Source organism: Bidens hawaiensis, unplaced genomic scaffold (assembly GCF_021521415.1).
Source record: "Bidens hawaiensis isolate Kalapana, Puna unplaced genomic scaffold, B.hawaiensis_p1.1 tig00007858_1, whole genome shotgun sequence".
In the NCBI taxonomy this organism is placed as follows: Eukaryota; Viridiplantae; Streptophyta; class Magnoliopsida; order Asterales; family Asteraceae; genus Bidens; species Bidens hawaiensis.
In genome coordinates this window covers 963,213-980,654 of record NW_027491545.1, presented here as the reverse complement: position 1 = coordinate 980,654, position 17,442 = coordinate 963,213, and the positions used below count along the sequence as shown (strand labels likewise).

Genomic DNA, 17,442 nt, shown 5'->3' with positions numbered 1-17,442 from the left:
GATCAAGATCAAGGATAGAATGGATTCGATAGACTGAATCAAAACAACAACTTAGTGGAATAGATTCAACAGATTGAATCAAAACAACAATGTAGTTAACATCAGTAAATGTTTAGAATACATAACGGTAAGGTAAATAGTTAAACACAACTGATCAATGTGTTTAGCAATTTATATTTACTAATGATATTCTGAACTATTGACTGGTTACATCATTCAAGGATGTAAGTTAGCAACAAAATAAAGACCCTAGTCATTCTACATACAGATTGTAACAATAACGACCGGATTAGATAAAATCTAATCGACAATCAAAGGTAAGAACCATTCACTCTTAAACCAACGAATCTCGAGGACGAGATTCATTTTAAGGTGGGGAGGATGTAACATCCCAAAATTTTCGATCCATATTTAACAACTTAGGAAAGTTGAGAGATCAAAAATAATTTCAAGATAAGTAATGAGAAAATTAAATAAAGAATTATAAAAAAAATAAGGAAATAAAAATATTTCCTAAGTTAAGTATTCTTATATGAAGGAAAATAATAAAACTCCATCCCACATTGGAAGTGGTAAAGAAATGGAAGCTCTTTATAAGAGATAGAATTTCCATAGTTATATTCTTTTATGAAAATCATGCATCAAGTGGTCCTAGCGGAGGGTGCATAGCACCCGACGCGCACGGGCACGGGCTCGGGCGAGGACGATGGCGATGGCGATGGGCACAATGTGGCGCTTTGATGGCGCACTTTGCACTTCGCACGCTCGCATCGCCGCGAGCCGCTTTAAGAGCCGCCTTAGTATTTTTGGACAACGAGAATTAGCCTAGAAATTACAAGCTATCAAAGACAAGGGGCTAAAAGTGAAAAATAATATTTAGGGACCCATCGCGCTACGCGATGAGTCCAAGATAACGGCCATCGCGTATCGCGATGGGCCGTGATGACTCATCAACACGTGTCACACTCTGGTGACATGTGGCAGCAGGGCATGACACGTGTCAGGCCACGTGGCGGGCATGCAGAAAGGTACCTGTCGCGATACGCGATGGTGTTGAAAATGGAACCCATCGCGTATCGCGATAGGATCCAAAATGGGCTATAAATAGGGCAGGTCACGACATTTCTCATGCACACCTCCCACTCTCTCTACCTCGGTTTGCGTGCCGAACATCGTTTTGCGTGCCACCGACCCGGCAATCAATACATCGTAATCCGTACCATAAACCCGGCGTTTTCCTTGAAGTTCGTGCCACTCAAAAGTAACCCGACATTCTGTCTCGAAGTACGTGCACGACCCGGCGACCGAACGTTTCCTCGATTTGCGTGCCAAGAATAGGTGGATCAAGGACGCCTCGATAAACGTGTATAGAGTAGAAGTTCTGCCCATATAAACTTAGGAATATCTAACTCCGAATACCGTGTGAGGTAAGGGGTTCTGCCGAAGTTATTATTTTAATTATAAACGGCTTAGACCATAGTCGAAATTAAAGCTAAACCTTGATTACGATTAAGAATAATATAACTTTTCTTGAGCAAAGGTTATAGTCAAAATACTATTTCTTTATGACTAAGAAATATAATACAGGAGATTATAGTTATGAAATTAATGTTTCTTCTTGAAGAAGAAACTCAGTATAGACGTTTCTTCTTGAAGAAGAAACGTAGCATATAATTGGTAAATGAAGCAAAGGACTAAAGGTCCAAATGTTTTAAAGAAACAAATGCTTTTATCAAGGTTAAAGCTATACAAAACAGACTAAAGGTCTGAAGCTAGATCGTTGATCTAGTTATTTATACAAAGGTTATTCTCGTACTATAGGTACGAGGTAACATAACAAGAGGAAGAGAATCAGAAAACAGGAATCAGTAAAAGAAACTGATTACAAACAGACAAGGTGAATACGCCCCAAACCTTTTATAATGAGTCTGAATGTTTGCATAGGATTTACGAATCCTTAAAACTTTGTGTACAATAATAAGAAACGGACACTCTGATTAAGAGTATACATGTGTCTGGATCCAAACATACATGGTGACTCGGCATTTCCCCGAGGCCATGCATATCATCAACATGCCTCTGAAGGTCTACGGGACTGTTCAGAGAAATGATATTGTGTATATAATTAATTGTACATGGTACTTAGGGTAATTTGATCCCAATTTAGTTGGGTGCCTAATGAGTAGTCACAAAGATATTATTGTTGGTTTCACAAAGGTATTGAAAAAGAGATTTTAGAGTCAGCGTTATTTACCAGCTTTGTGCTGACGTATTTTTCCCCCATGTTACAAGGAAACAAGAAAGGTTAGACTATACAAGCAAAGAGGAATAGAAGATTGGAGTTATAGTCATTAGATGCTATCTGATGGCTCAGATATTTTATTTCAAAATATTATAAAATAAATATGTTTTCGAAAGAAATGTATTTGAAACATTAAACGGGTATTTAAACCCGACTTTTTAATAAGTTTTCAAAGTAATAAAATTTTATTAAAGACTTCCGCTGAAATAAAACTCGCAACTCTGGTTTATTTACAAAACATGTACCAACTTGTGGTCACACGCCTAGGCCCTAAAATGGGGGTGTGACAGCAAACATCAAAATGTGATGAAATCTTTATTCAATTATTTTCATTAAATACCAAGTGGATTAATGTACCTACCTCAAGATGAGTTGGAGCAACTAAAAAGAAACTTGTTTTAATATAGATGGCATTCTTCTGACTAGTATATGTTACATATGTCAAAGCATTGTTCACACATACTTTGATATTATAGATCTCAGAGATATTCCTTACACGTGTAACATACAATACTGCTCTACTTTAGAGGATAATAGGATCACATAGAATATATCCTTATGCTTCATTAAGTAGAATCCTTATATAAGTTCAAGTCTATACTCGTTTAGATATTACTCAAAATTGCAACACACTAGATATGTCTAGTTAATGTGAAGCATCTAAAAGAGTACTAAGATATCTTTAAAGGAAACGAAAGACTATAATTTAAAAGAAGAAGTGAGAATTCAAACCGGTAGATTACTCTAAACTTTGTCATATTCAGAGATAAGAAAATGTAATTTTCGGGATATATTTTTATGGCAGTAGATAAATCTATCTCATGAAGGAGTCATAATGAACTGATAATAACAACCTAAGTCATAACGACATAATATGTTGATTAATTACAACATTGTTGTCAGTTGTTGAAAATTTATCAGTGGACTCATAAGTTTATTAACTCCAAATAAATTATATATTGAAGACTTACTGTGATAAAGTCAGCTACCATGTTTTCTCAAATAGTAACACTTTGAGAGGTGCTGCATTAAATTTCAATATGAAACTAATTAATTATTCGTTTATGAACGAATTAAGGAATCTAAATTTTCATATCGAATGCATTCATGATATGATTAAGGATCCTATAACTAAAGGTCTACCCGTAAGTATTATGAAAGCGCTTATAATCATGAGGGGTTTATTGATGACCATTTACAACTCGATATCGTACTATGAATGACTAACTATTAATATTTCCTCACTAGTTTTGATTTTGTATGTCTCTTAATATGTTCTGCATGCATAATGACATATAGGCAAATTATTATACAAATCAAACTTTTGAAGGGCTTACTTGAAAATTTTGATCATAACTACTTGGGTTTTAAATAAGGATTGCAGTATGATTAATGGGGTTCTTGAGCTGATGTTCAATTCAATGACTGTATTTCTCTGATCCAGTTTGAGTTTAAAACTAAAATGAGTGTTAACTCCTGATCAGGCTTATCTAATACTCATAATAAATGATTATTCGGCCAAGTGGAAGAATGTAAGAATAAATATATTTTATATATTTATTTATATGGCCATCATTATCATTTATATAATAATAGATCAAAATAATTAATTATACCTTATTATATATTAGCTTAGTAATTGTTGATGGACCATATTACTCTTAATAGCTAATAAAGGGTTTCCCCTTGGGTGTATATATAGAGAGAATAAATTAACATCATAACCTAATATCACACACATAAGAAAATCATGTGTCTCCTCTCTCTTCTAAACCGGGTTCCTCTCAAGAACCCTAACCATCCTTAACTATACATCCTAAAGGGGAACTCGATCAAGATGACATGCATGTCGACTACATCATACCCTGCTGCATGCGATTACTACTCTCCCTGCTGTAACAGGTTCATAAGTTTAATATTTATCATGTTTTCTAATTACTTACATGAAGAACTGATCAACATGACTTTCTTTAGGAAATGTCATTCGTTTGAACCTTGTTCTTGTCAAAATGTAACGCGAGCCGTAAGTTTTACCATAATGGGTCTACGGGCGACGAGTTTCCCCTTGAATTGGTGATGGGCCGGGTCCACCATTACTGTCTGCGATTGTGCGCGTGGATGACCTTTTCCTAATGGATGCCCGTGTACCCAGTAGCGAAAACCGGAAAGCTTGAATTTTCGGATAAAAACAGATACATTTACATTACTGCACAAATATGAGAGTGGGGGAGGAAGATCATCACTATCCCTTACCCTTTTATGTATCTAGTTGGTCGGACATTGTTTGTCGTAAAAAAGAAAAAGAAAAAGAAAAAGAAAAAAGTAATGCAATTTAAAGGGTATCATTTCTTATATCTACCATACGCCCCCAACCAAAGTAAAATCGTAGAACAAAAATGGCGACGTCTCTCCGTCGTCTGGGAACCCATACAACTGCCAATCGATCTGTTCTTCCTCAATTACTCAATCGATTCGCGACAGATGCTTTGTCCGTCGAGTACAAACCAGGTGAAATCGGCATCGTCTCCGGTATCCCTGAAGAACATCTTCGTAGAAGGGTAACATCCGATCCATCCTTCATTTCCTTCGATTCCCACTTACTATTTCCAACTAAAACATAAATTTGTGTTTGTTAATTGACGGATTTTGAATCTATGGTTTTCTTCGTTACGATGTCGTTTTGTATCCGATAATTAATTTGATGCTTGATTGATAAAATTAGGCATAAGTTACAATAACACTAAGTTACCCGAATTAGGGTTTGCGTTGATACCGTAATAATAATAATATAATTTTTATTAATGTCAGGTTATTATCTATTCGCCTGCGCGAACAGCTTCTCAGCAAGGTGCTGGTAAAGTTGGAAAATGGAAGATTAATTTCATGTCCACACAAAAGTATGGTTTTTTGTTATCTACTTTACGGTTATTATTTCATAAAATCACAATGTGAGCAAGTATAGCGGGCTTAATGTTGCTCTGTTTTATGTAGATGGGAAAATCCATTGATGGGTTGGACATCAACAGGGGACCCGTATGCGAATGTTGGTGACTCAGCACTTAGTTTTAAAACTGAAGAAGATGCAAAAGCGTTTGCAGAAAGGCACGGTTGGGACTATACGGTGAGAATTATATATCATGATGTATTGTAATAATTATAACTTTGTGTTTGCTGTATATTGTTCTTCATTTTGTTTGTGCTTAGCTGTTTAAGTGATTTGTTATTTGCAGGTGAAGAAGCACCAGACACCCTTGTTGAAGGTTTGTCACTCGTCTTTAATCTATGTACTTGTTTAATTATTTTACACCTAAGAGGGTAGATTTGTTTCGTAGTGCATAATCATATGGTATGCTTTATGCAAAATGGTTAAATAGAAATTAAAAACTTGACTAGAAAAATATCATTAATTTTTAAAGATTAGACTAGAATATTTATTGATACATCTTTATATTCACACATAGTACATCAATTAGTTATAGCCTGTTTTGACCTGCTACCGAATCTGCATGGCTTGCCACCTTTGTACTAGCCCAAAGGATAGAGACTATATGCACTGCTGTCACATAGGCCTGCAAACGAGTCGAACGAAAACGAACGGAGCAGTTTTGCATTCGTTCGTTTAGCTTTAACTGCACAAATAAATGAACCGAGTTTTCTTGTTCGTGCTCAATTGTTAATTAAATGGACATGCTCGTGTCCGTTTTTATTCATTAAAAGTTCAAATGAATAGTTCATGTTCATGAATGTAATAGAACGTGCATGATTCAACATAGATAAACCAACATAACTGATCTAAAACCAATTAAAGGAATATGAATAATGTGTTGGGCTTAAGATGTTATAAAAGTTATACTAAATAGTTAAAACTACACTACGTTAGTAATGGGTCTAAATATTAAATAAATATATAAATGACCATAAAAGATTGAACTGAAACAAACATAGCCTGACAAACATAAATGAACGAACGGGACGTATGTTCACGTCTATGCAGTTTATGCGGTAAAAATCTCGGATATCGGTCAAGGACCGATATTTGAGATATAGGTTATTTCGGTGGATTATCGGTTATTTTAGTATCATGTAGAATTTATATATATAGCAATTTAACACTAACAATTCAGCATACTCTCCCATCATTAACAAATTAACCTTTTGCAACTTGCAAAACACATTGTAGCAAGCAGGATCTGATTAAGACTTAAAACACTAACATTAAATACTAACAATTGAAAATTAAGACTTAAAACACTAATAGCTTCAATAAGAAGAAAGACAAATGGATGAACTAAGAAGGTACTGACATAGGGAGAATCAGTGCTATATGGGTCAAATGTTGGTCAAATATATGTCTAGCGCCGATATTACCGGTACCGATATTTTACACGGGGACCGATTTCCAAACTAAAGAATTTTTTCACTGATATTGACTGCGTAGGTTCATGTTCGTTCATTTAAATAAACAAAATAAAGAATTTTTTCACGCACATTCATTTTTTAAATAAACGAACTTTCCGTCGCACAGCGCACTAAACATCTGGTTTGTTTGCGGGTCTACTGTCACACCTTGTTGCTCAAAACGTTGTCTCTATACTGTTTGGTTCTAAACACTAATTACCAATCCACTGCATAATTGCATAATTTATCTTCTTTGTTCTTGAAAGTTTTTATCTTATTGGCAAATGCAGGCAAAAGCATATGCAGATAACTTCAAATGGAAGGGACTCCCGAAATCAGCCTGAGAATTAATGGATAAATCAAGTCTGAGGTTGCCGCTTGTTTCATTTGAATAAGTCAGACTGTCTGGTGTACTTTCTCTCAATTTTTTTCCGCTGCTTTGTGTGATTAATGAAGATGATTCTAGTGCTGGTTGAAACATTTGATTTACATTACAACCCCCCCGAGTCAAATATATATTTGAACCTACAACAAATAAATCAACTCAAAAAGACGTTTCATATTGTGTTTTAAGAAGCATGTCTATGCATGACGAGATAGTGGCTGTAATATAATCTCGAGCTCATCTAAGCTCAACTTGATTTGAGTTTGAAGTAAGCCAATCTTGAGTAGCTTAGAAACAACTTTACACCACATTTCATGTTAATGTAACAGAGAACACCAGAACAAGTAGAACGAAACCGATTTAATCACACCCTTAGGTTTCCTAGCTTCGAAGTAGGCTAGCCTTAAAAAGGGCCTGAGTTTCTCTAATATTAGATTATAAGCAGTATGTTATAAACGGTATGTGTTTAGTACGTGTTTGACGAATTCATACATCAAAAAGAAAAAATAGACTTGTTACATGTTAGTGTAACATGTATTTGGGCAAAGCCTAATTATTAGATGATAAGTTTGTTAATGAGCCTTCTCATGTGTTAATAAGTTCGCCAATGAGCCTTCTCATATGTTAATGACTTGTTTTAACTTATAATTGTAATAAATGGCCATAACAAGTCATTTGGGTGTTAATGATTTATATGATAGCTCCGCCAATGGGCCCTAACGAGCCTTGTTAAGAGACATGAGTTAGCTAACGAGTTGTTTTGGCTTATATATAGTCAAACTAGCTCATGACGAGTTATTTATGTGTAATGATGTATGTTAGGTGATAAGTCCATTAGTGGCCCTTAATGAGCCCAACCATGTAGGGGGTATAAAGAGCCTACCATGAAAACATCAAAAGTGATGAGCCCAAGCTTTAGAAATAAAGCTCAAAACGAGTCGAGTTTGACCTCTTTGTAGGTTAAACGAGTCGAGTTGGAGCTTAGTCAAGCTTGGGGATGGCTTGAGTCATTAGGCTTACACTTGGTCACCTTAGGTAAAAGTCATTTATGTGTTAATGACCTATCTTACAAGACATGTCCATTAATTGGTCTTGTCATGCGTTATCGAGTGTTTTTAACCTACACAGTCACATGCTGTTTGGTCATTGCAAGTTCTACTGTTCTACATGTGTTAAATGACTTAATGACACTTGTATGATACTAAGTACGACACTGGCCTTAACAGGCCAGATTATGTTTTATGGAGTTTTTTTCACCTACACCTGGTTGCATTAGGATATGACATAATCTGATATTTAGGTGTTAATGACCTGCTATATGGCCTTACTTGCGACCAATGTGGAAGTTGAAACCTTAATAACTTGTAGCAATTGTTTTGAATGATACACAGAGGTAAAATATAATCCTAGTATACAATATAAATAATAAAACTAATAACAATGAGATTATAAAAATTTTGTTAGTTTTTTCGAATGGCAAGTTACTTTTCACTAAATCATTTGCCTTGTCTTAAACCCGTGTGCACACTATCCAGCTATACACCGACGTGTTCCCATGCACTCAACAGTCAGCCCCCTAAAAACAGTATCAAGACTGGAAACCAAGGACTAGCCGAAAGCTTTATAATTACATGCAGCTCCACAACCAGAAAACTTTATCATCATCACCGTCACCATTAAGACCATCAACCACTGTATCCAGCCTATCAATCCTTAATATAGCAAACCCATCTGGAATTACCCAAATTTAGCACCCACTTGTTCAATGCTGACATAATAATCCTCATCACTTCCATGCAGTATTTAAAATGGCTTCTAGTCACAACTCTCAATTCAAACAACCACCATGCCTTATCACCGGAGATCAGGCTCATCGTCCTTTGTCTCCACTGGTATCCCCATCGTCGGTGGAGCCATCGTAGGCCTGTCGCTCCTCTGGGCCTTCTGGCCGATCCTCAGCTTCAGTTTCAACTCCCTTAACCCGAACTTCAAGTTCCGAACCGGAGTTAACACACTCCGGATGAGTGATAATGGTCGTGGGTGGGGTAACCTCACCCATGACCCCCCAGAGTCAACATTCTACGACGACCCGGAACTTACATACACCCTTGAAAAACCAATAAAAAACTGGGACGCTAAAAGGCGGGAGTGGCTATGGCTACACCCGTCTTTCATACCCGGTTTAGAAAACCGGGTATTACTGGTCACGGGGTCACAGTCTACCCCGTGCCAGAACCCAGTCGGGGACCACTTGTTATTACGCTTCTTCAAAAACAAAGTTGACTATTGTCGGATCCATGGGTATGATATCTTCTACAACAACGTACTCCTCCATCCGAAAATGTTCACCTACTGGGCCAAAATCCCGTCGGTTCGGGCCGCAATGCTGGCCCACCCGGAAGCCGAGTGGATTTGGTGGGTGGACTCGGATGCTGCCTTCACTGACATGGATTTCAAGCTGCCTTTACACCGTTACAAAAACCATAATTTCGTGGTCCACGGGTGGCCCGAGTTGATATACAAAAAGAAAAGCTGGACGAGCTTAAACGCAGGCGTGTTCTTGATCCGAAACAATCAATGGGCGCTTGATTTCATGGATGTTTGGTCGGGTATGGGGCCCCAAACTCCGAATTATGAGAAATGGGCCAAGTTATTAAGGGAGACTTGTAAAGACAAGTTTTTCCCCGAATCCGATGATCAAACGGGTTTGGTTTATTTATTACTAAAAGAAAAAGAAAAATGGGGGAATAAGATATATGTGGAAGATGGTTATTATTTCGAAGGGTATTGGATGGAAATAATTGGGAAGTTGGAGAACATAACGGAGAAATACAAAGGCGTTGAGAGGCGGGTGCGTAAGTTAAGGAGGAGGCATGCGGAGAAGGTGAGGGAGGCGTATATTAGTACGTGGGACGAGCATTTGAGAGGCGCGGGCTATGGTCAGGAGGGGTGGAGACGGCCCTTCATGACGCATTTCACGGGGTGTCAGCCGTGTAGTGGTACGCATAACGAGTTGTACTCTAGGCAGAGTTGTTGGGACGCAATGCAGAAGGTGTTGAACTTTGGGGATAATCAGGTGTTGCGTAGCTATGGTTTTGTGCACCCGAGTTTAGGGGATTCTGGCTCCGTGCGGCCTCTGCCGTTTGATTATCCTGCATAGTAGTAATTGGTAAAATTTTACTATGTGCTTTTAAAAATGATTATTAGTTAAGAGTGAAGAAAGTTAATTGTAAAAGAAAACTATGGTATATGATATGTGTCAAAATATTTGTTTATGAAATGAATATAATAAATGATTTGAATGCAAGGTTGAGCGCTACATATTTCGACCCAGTTTTCTGTATCATTATATGGTGCAAAGTTTTATTATGTTTGAATATAGGAGGCCTTTCTGTAAGGACTAATGGTCTTTTTTAGTTTTGGTTTGAGAATATAGAATCGATTACCTATTGTTAAACGTCATTGATAGTTGTCTGGGGGCTATATAAGCGACATGTCTGATTCGATTATTATTTATGACGAAACAGATGTACGAGTAAGAATGTCTGATTCAATTATTATTTTACGAAACGGATGTACGAGTAAGAAGAGATGCTGTGTTCGGTACCGTTATAGTTTATAATACTTCGTGATCCAAGTAATTAAAAACAATATAAAAGTTACCTCAAATAGATTAATTTTCTAAGATAAAGCTAAGATAATTTTATAAAAAGCCTTTAAAAGCTACCCTTAGAGGGTTTTTGGGTTACTCATTTTATGCAACTTATGACTTATTAACTTTTAAAAAAAGGTAAAAGATTTTTAGAAATATGAGTTATTATGAGGGAATAAGTTAATAAGTTACTATATACTAACTTATTAACTTATGTAAAAAGTTATACTAAGGTAAAATAAGAAATTCCAAACAAAAACCAAACTAGCTAAAAATCACAATCTTCTAACTTCACTCATTTTTTTTCAAAACCTTCACTATCTCATTACTTGTGTATTTTATTAAACTTTAGAGTTAAGTGTCATTTTAGTACCTATGATTTGTTCGATTACGCAACTTTAATACTATTTTTGAATTTATTGCAAATGGCTACTCCAGTTTTATAAAACTTGCAATTTTAGTACTTTTTTCTAACTACGTTAATTTTTGTCGGTTAAGTTAGGGGTACTTTGATAATTTTGTAATTTCTTTATTTTCTCTATTCCTGTAAACAAATTCCCCTCTTTACATCTTTAAAAAAACCCTAAATCTATATACCCCCTCTATTTCCTTAAATCACAATTGCTCATTGTGTAACCTCAATTTCAGTTTGTATTGGATCAACCATTTTAAGTTGCATGTGGCTATAGTTAATTAATAAGGATTGCAGGTGGCGGTGGCCACTGATGGCGAAAGTAACTCGCCTTTTCCGGTGATGGAGATGACGAGGATGGTGCAGCGAGCAACAGTTGGCTGCGTTTTTCCGGCCAGGAGGAGGTGCATTTTCCGGCAACCAGAAGGTGTGGTTTTCCGGCGAATAAGAGGTGCGTTTTTCCAGCGAACAAGAGGTATGCTTTTCCGGTTAGCAGAAGGTGGACGCGACAGTGGTTGGGACGCCGGGTACGTTTTTCCGGCGATGACGAGGTGCGTTTTTCTGGCGAACAAGAGGCGCGTTTTTCAGGCGAGTAGAAGGGGGTGCGACGGTGGTTGGGTGCGTTTTTCCGGTGAGGATCGATGAGGAGAAAGGGGCTTTTGATTTGGGGATTTAGAGTTTGGATTGATTGATGTTATGGATTAGGGATTTAGGGTTTACTGGTATATTTGGAGGGGAGGGGATGTTAAAAGAAAATAAATAAAGAAAATAATGAAATTACCAAGGTATCCTCTATTTAACGGACAAAAATTGACGGAGTTAGTAAAAAGTACTAAAATTGCAAGTTTTAGAAAACTGAAGTAGTCATTTGCAAAAAATTCAAAAATGATCCCTTTCTTCTCTATCTCAGATATTATTAAGGTCTGATCCCTTACTTCTTAATCTTCGTACGTACTATCTTTACATACCCGTAACATACATATACTTTCTTTAATCATATATTCATACTCATATGTTGTACATATATCTATCATACACATTCAACTATCTTATACATACCTCCCTTGTAAGCACGTGCAATATCCGAAGATCGTTCACGTCCCAACATGCCTTAATTCACATTTAAGATATACATAAATAACATACAAATCATACATGGCATACACTAACCAGTTAAGGTAAGTGTATAAACTATCACATCGAGTATGCACACAGCCCCGAAAACATAACAAGGAAATGGGGCTATAAACTCACCTGAATGCGGTTACGTTCACCATTAATGGTTATTCGTTTCTTTAGCTGTGCACGACTAACTGTATAACAATTACACGTATCAATTAACTATCGCTACCCATATCGTGTTTCTAGTTTAATTATAACCCTCAACGACCGGGGGTCCGGGGGAAGCGCCCCTGGCAGCAAGGTTCTAGGGGCGGCGGCCCCTAGCGGGGGTCCAAGTGGCAGAGCCCCTGGCTGGAGTCGAGCTTCCAGGTCAGCTTGGAAAAATATTATTTCCATTAACTGTCTTAACACATTTTCCATTAGAAATCTTAAATTATCATTTTATTCTCTAACTCATTCGCAATAGCGAATTGCCTCTGATTCGTTATGTAGTCTTCCTTAATTCGTTATCTGGTTCGTTACCTTGACATAGCGAATGATGAGTAAAGAACCACCTGATTCGTTATCTTAATATAACGAATTGGTAAGTAACGAATCCCCTGATTCGTTATCTTAACATAGCAAATTGGTGAGTAACGAATCACCTGATTCGTTATCTTATCATAGCGAATTGGTGAGTAACGAATCACCTGATTCATTTGTCATAACGAATTAGCATATGTTCTTATCTAGACTTTGACTCAGGGTCAAAGTCAAAGTTAGTAAGAACACAGTTAAGTCAACAGGTGCAGGATTTTCAATTAAATCCTCATTTCGTGATGGAATAACACGATTCTGGTATCTATGGAATCGTAATACCAACGCCAACAAACCCTAACCATTCATTCATCCAAATATTGGTCTTTATATTGTGCGATTACCCAGTACACGAACCCGGTTGTTCACATTAACAATTAACCCATTTATTGTTAACGAATTTCAGTTAGGTTTGTAGCGTTGGATTCGTTTTTACCATACTCAAACAGATCTATGATTTCCAAACGAATCCGAACCTAAATGAACAAGTTATCGTTATAAACGTACCTTAAACGAGTCAATTTACGAACACGGTCTAGTCTTGATGTTGTTTAGGTTTGTCACAACGTTCTAGCACCGACGGGTTCGGGTTTTCACCTTCGGATCTTGGCTCAGGATATAGGATGGTGTTTGTGTGTGTTTTTGATGGTGTAGGCTATGGTGTAGAGATGGATAAAAATGGAAAGGTTTAGGGTTTAGGGGTATTTATACTCCCTTATGCCCATAGACCTAAGGCCCATTCTATCCTTTATTCCATCTTTAAAGTCCAAGCCCACCCTCTTATAGTTTATTATCCAAACCGATACACGACACATTATTGAACAAACGAAATTCTGTTTTATTATTATAACCGAAAGTAGGATGTTACATTATTTTACAATTTAAGCCGACCCGACGTATCGTAACGACTCTCGCTTTAGTGGAAAATTTTTAACAAAGACATTGTGTGATTCACAAACTTGAATTTCAAAAAAAAATTTATAAAAACTTTACGTTTCAAACATTTGTAGGAACCTTCTAGATAACTTTCTCTAACTATTATAACAACCTTTTTTACGAACATGAGTTTGCTAAAACGCGAACAATTCATGGTGGTTCACGAAAGTTCGGTTTTCCCGCAAAAATATTAACTTGCAACTTTATTATCAAAAGTTTCATGATTGTTGCAAAAGTTTCATGAATGTTGCAATCATTATTTATAAATTATGATATTTTCAATTTAAAAATTTTTATTAGTCAAAATTTCCCTAAACGCAACCACAAGTTTCCAAACACTCGTATTCCATCTCAAACTACCACATTAAATCAAACCATCATTCCACTTCAAAAGTTTTCCCACACAATCAAATCTTTCCTCAAGATGAACGAAACCTAACATACCAAAATTATACCCTCACCAACTTAAACCCCATGCAAATCCAAGATGTACAAAGTCAACCCAACAAAAATCCCTAAATACCGACACTTTTACGTCATGAAAACCTATCAAACTCGCTATCCTGATACTTCGAAGACACCAACAAACACAACCACAAACGCCTTGAACATATACAAACCAAAGTTTTCCCAACTATGACTCAAATCCTTCAACCCATGCTATGTAAAATCACAAACCATATCGCCACACCGTTACCATCCAACCATAGAGTTTGATATCAAAATAGTAACCCAAACACTCCTTGCAAAATACATGTATAAACCTAATCTCAATCCAAACTAGTCAAGGTTGATTTATCCAACTGATCAACTTAACCCGAAGTCAAATAAGCAAACCTCATCCAAATAGCCCAACCACTACTCACACAAGTCATCTAAGCCTAACCCACTCAAACGACCTAAACTCAACAAACCCCATCAATCCAACGCAAAAAAAACCCAACTACGCAAGACACCAGAAACACACTCACCCTTCAACAAATTTCCAAACCACTCACCATTCGGAGCCTAAACCTCTCCATACACACGCAAGCTTCATTTTTCCCCAATTTATACATACATACATACATACATACATACATACATACATACATACATACATACATACATACATACATATATATATATATATATATACTAGTGTATTTATAACGACCTCATGTACCCAAATATTCATTTTTTTAACTCTTCCAAGAATAACGATTTACGTATTATGCTCATATTTTATAAATCATCTTTGTACAATATAATATTGTCATGACAACAAAATTCTATTATGGGGATTTGTTTTCAAAGATTATTAACCAATTATATACTTGTTTTCAAGATTATAAATATTATCATCTAAGATGATAATTCTATAATAACTTTATAAATACGAGGTTCATTTTAAATGTTGAATTTGAGATTTATTCAATAACAAATTACTTTCATTATTTTACATAAACTCAATGATCATGGCTTTACAAATCATTTTTGGGACACATTCATAAATGCTTCATACACTAAATATTGTGACATGAGTTTTGTTCAATAACGATTTATGCGAATTATTACTTCTTATTATCGCAAGCATCAATTCTTTCATGATTTATTATCATCACAACAGCTTTACGTATGAAAAATTCCTTTAACAATTTAACTTACAAGATTTTCGTTTGATAACAATTTAGATGTTTCTCTAACGACGCGTTACCGCGATGCTTTGTTATTATATACATTCCCTTAGAAACGATAGAACGGTTTTACTTGAGACTTCATTTTCGATTTTATTTTTATATTTTCAAAAGAGTATATGATACGCTATTTACATATTTCGTCATTGCTCCGAGTCTCAATGTTATTACCATATTCTTTTCAATTGATGAGATATTTTGATGGTAATTTTATGCACATAAGATTTCATTTTGTGTTTTGATTATTCATAACCGAATTCAAGTTATTCAATGACAATTTGTGTACTACTTTTAAAACCTCATATTCGCTAAAAATTTCGTTTACATTTTAAATGATATTTTCATAACTATGTTGTTCATGTATGAGTATTATGTTTTTCAGTCAAAACACAATTTTATGCATTTTTTCAGATGATTTCATTTACTCAATCAATGGCCTATGTGTGTGTAACATCCCGTTTTCTCGTTTTGGTTAATAAAATGAAAATATGAGTTATTATGAGTCGGGCTAGTGTTGGGTTAAATGTATATGGGTTATGGACATGTGCTATGAAGGAAAGAAGAAAAACATCATGAGCTTAAGCTCTCTCTCTAGTTTCTCTCTTTTCTCTAGCCGAACCAAGAAGGAAAACCGATCCCGATAAAAGGTAATGATAATATGATATTGTATAAACTCAAATCCGCTAGATCTAGTTGCGAAACGACGAGCTGACACCCTTAAACCGTTAGAGTCTTGAGATCTGGGTGGAATCGGGTATAAACCGAACCAAAGATGAGCTTAGGGATCATCCTAGCTCAGATCTGGATCAAACAAGACGAAAAACGGTGAAAACGGTGGTGAAATAGCGAGGTCTCGCTTTTCCGGCGAGATCCCGATTTTCCGTCGATGACGGCGCCGGAAAAACGTATCCTAGGACGTCAGAGAAAGTTCTGACACTCTAACCAAACCCTAATTCTTTAGCGGCGATTTAACGAACTAGAGTTAATTCGTCAGGGTGGTTCGTTAACGGAAGCTTAATGAACTAGCCTTATTTCGTATCCAAATTCGTTAAGGAAAAGATAATGAATTAACCCCAATTCGTTATGTCCATTCGTAAAAAGGAGATAAAGAATTAGAAGGTTCAATTCATTACAGAGGGGTCATTCGCTATGAAGTTCAATTCGTTAAAGGATCATTTCTTTATAAGGTCCAATTCGTCAAAGGATCAGTTTGTTATAAGGTCCAATTCGTTACACAGTGACGAATGGGTCATTCATCATGAACCTAATTCGTTAAAAACCAAGTAACGAACTAGAAGTTTGATAAATGGCAGGGCAGTCCCTGACTTAGAAAAGAATTATTTAATTACAAAATAGCCCTTGAACTTTATCAATTTATAGAAGATACCTTAAAGGATTAAGAGGTTAACAATAAAATATTATTATAAAATCATAATTGAAAATGTGTTAAGACAGTTAATAAAAATATTTTTTTTCCAAGCTGACCTTGCAGTCGTACATTTAGCCGTGCACAGCTCAAGAAAGGAATAACCATAAATGGTGAACGTAACCGATTTCAGGTGAGTTTCTAGCCCCACTTCCTTGTAATGTTTTCGGGGCTGTGTGCATACTCGATGTGATAGTTAATACACTTACATTAAATGGTAAGTGTATGCCTTGTATGATTTATGTATGATAATTGCTTTACGGTGCATGAACTATCTTCGGATATTGCATGTACCGCCAGGTGGTAGTTAAAGATATGATTACTATATATATGATGTATGAATTTGTATGTTACTTATGTATGTCTTAAACGTGAAAGAAAGCTTGTCGGTGTGTGAACGATCTTCAGATATTGCACGCACTGCCAGGTGATGGTTCGATGATATGATTGTGTATAAGATGGATGGACGATGTGAGTACGTATGAAACTTACAAACATACATATGATAAGGTATGGTATAATAATAGGAAGAAAGGGTGGCCAGACCCTAATAATAT

General features: G+C 36.2%; 1 protein-coding gene and 1 pseudogene across 1 annotated transcript; both read left to right on the top strand.

The window, feature by feature from the left end:
• The first annotated feature begins 4,652 nt into the window (after positions 1 to 4,652).
• On the top strand, positions 4,653 to 7,211 carry LOC143636302 (NADH dehydrogenase [ubiquinone] iron-sulfur protein 4, mitochondrial-like). The gene is made up of 5 exons (XM_077103934.1): positions 4,653 to 4,860; positions 5,111 to 5,199; positions 5,294 to 5,423; positions 5,533 to 5,562; positions 6,991 to 7,211. Exons 1-5 carry the CDS (start codon positions 4,699 to 4,701, stop codon positions 7,042 to 7,044), a joined length of 465 nt encoding a protein of 154 aa, XP_076960049.1. The 5' UTR covers positions 4,653 to 4,698; the 3' UTR covers positions 7,045 to 7,211.
• Positions 7,212 to 8,892: 1,681 nt separating this feature from the next.
• On the top strand, positions 8,893 to 10,478 carry LOC143636300 (putative glycosyltransferase 7 pseudogene; annotated as a pseudogene).
• Positions 10,479 to 17,442: the final 6,964 nt, after the last annotated feature.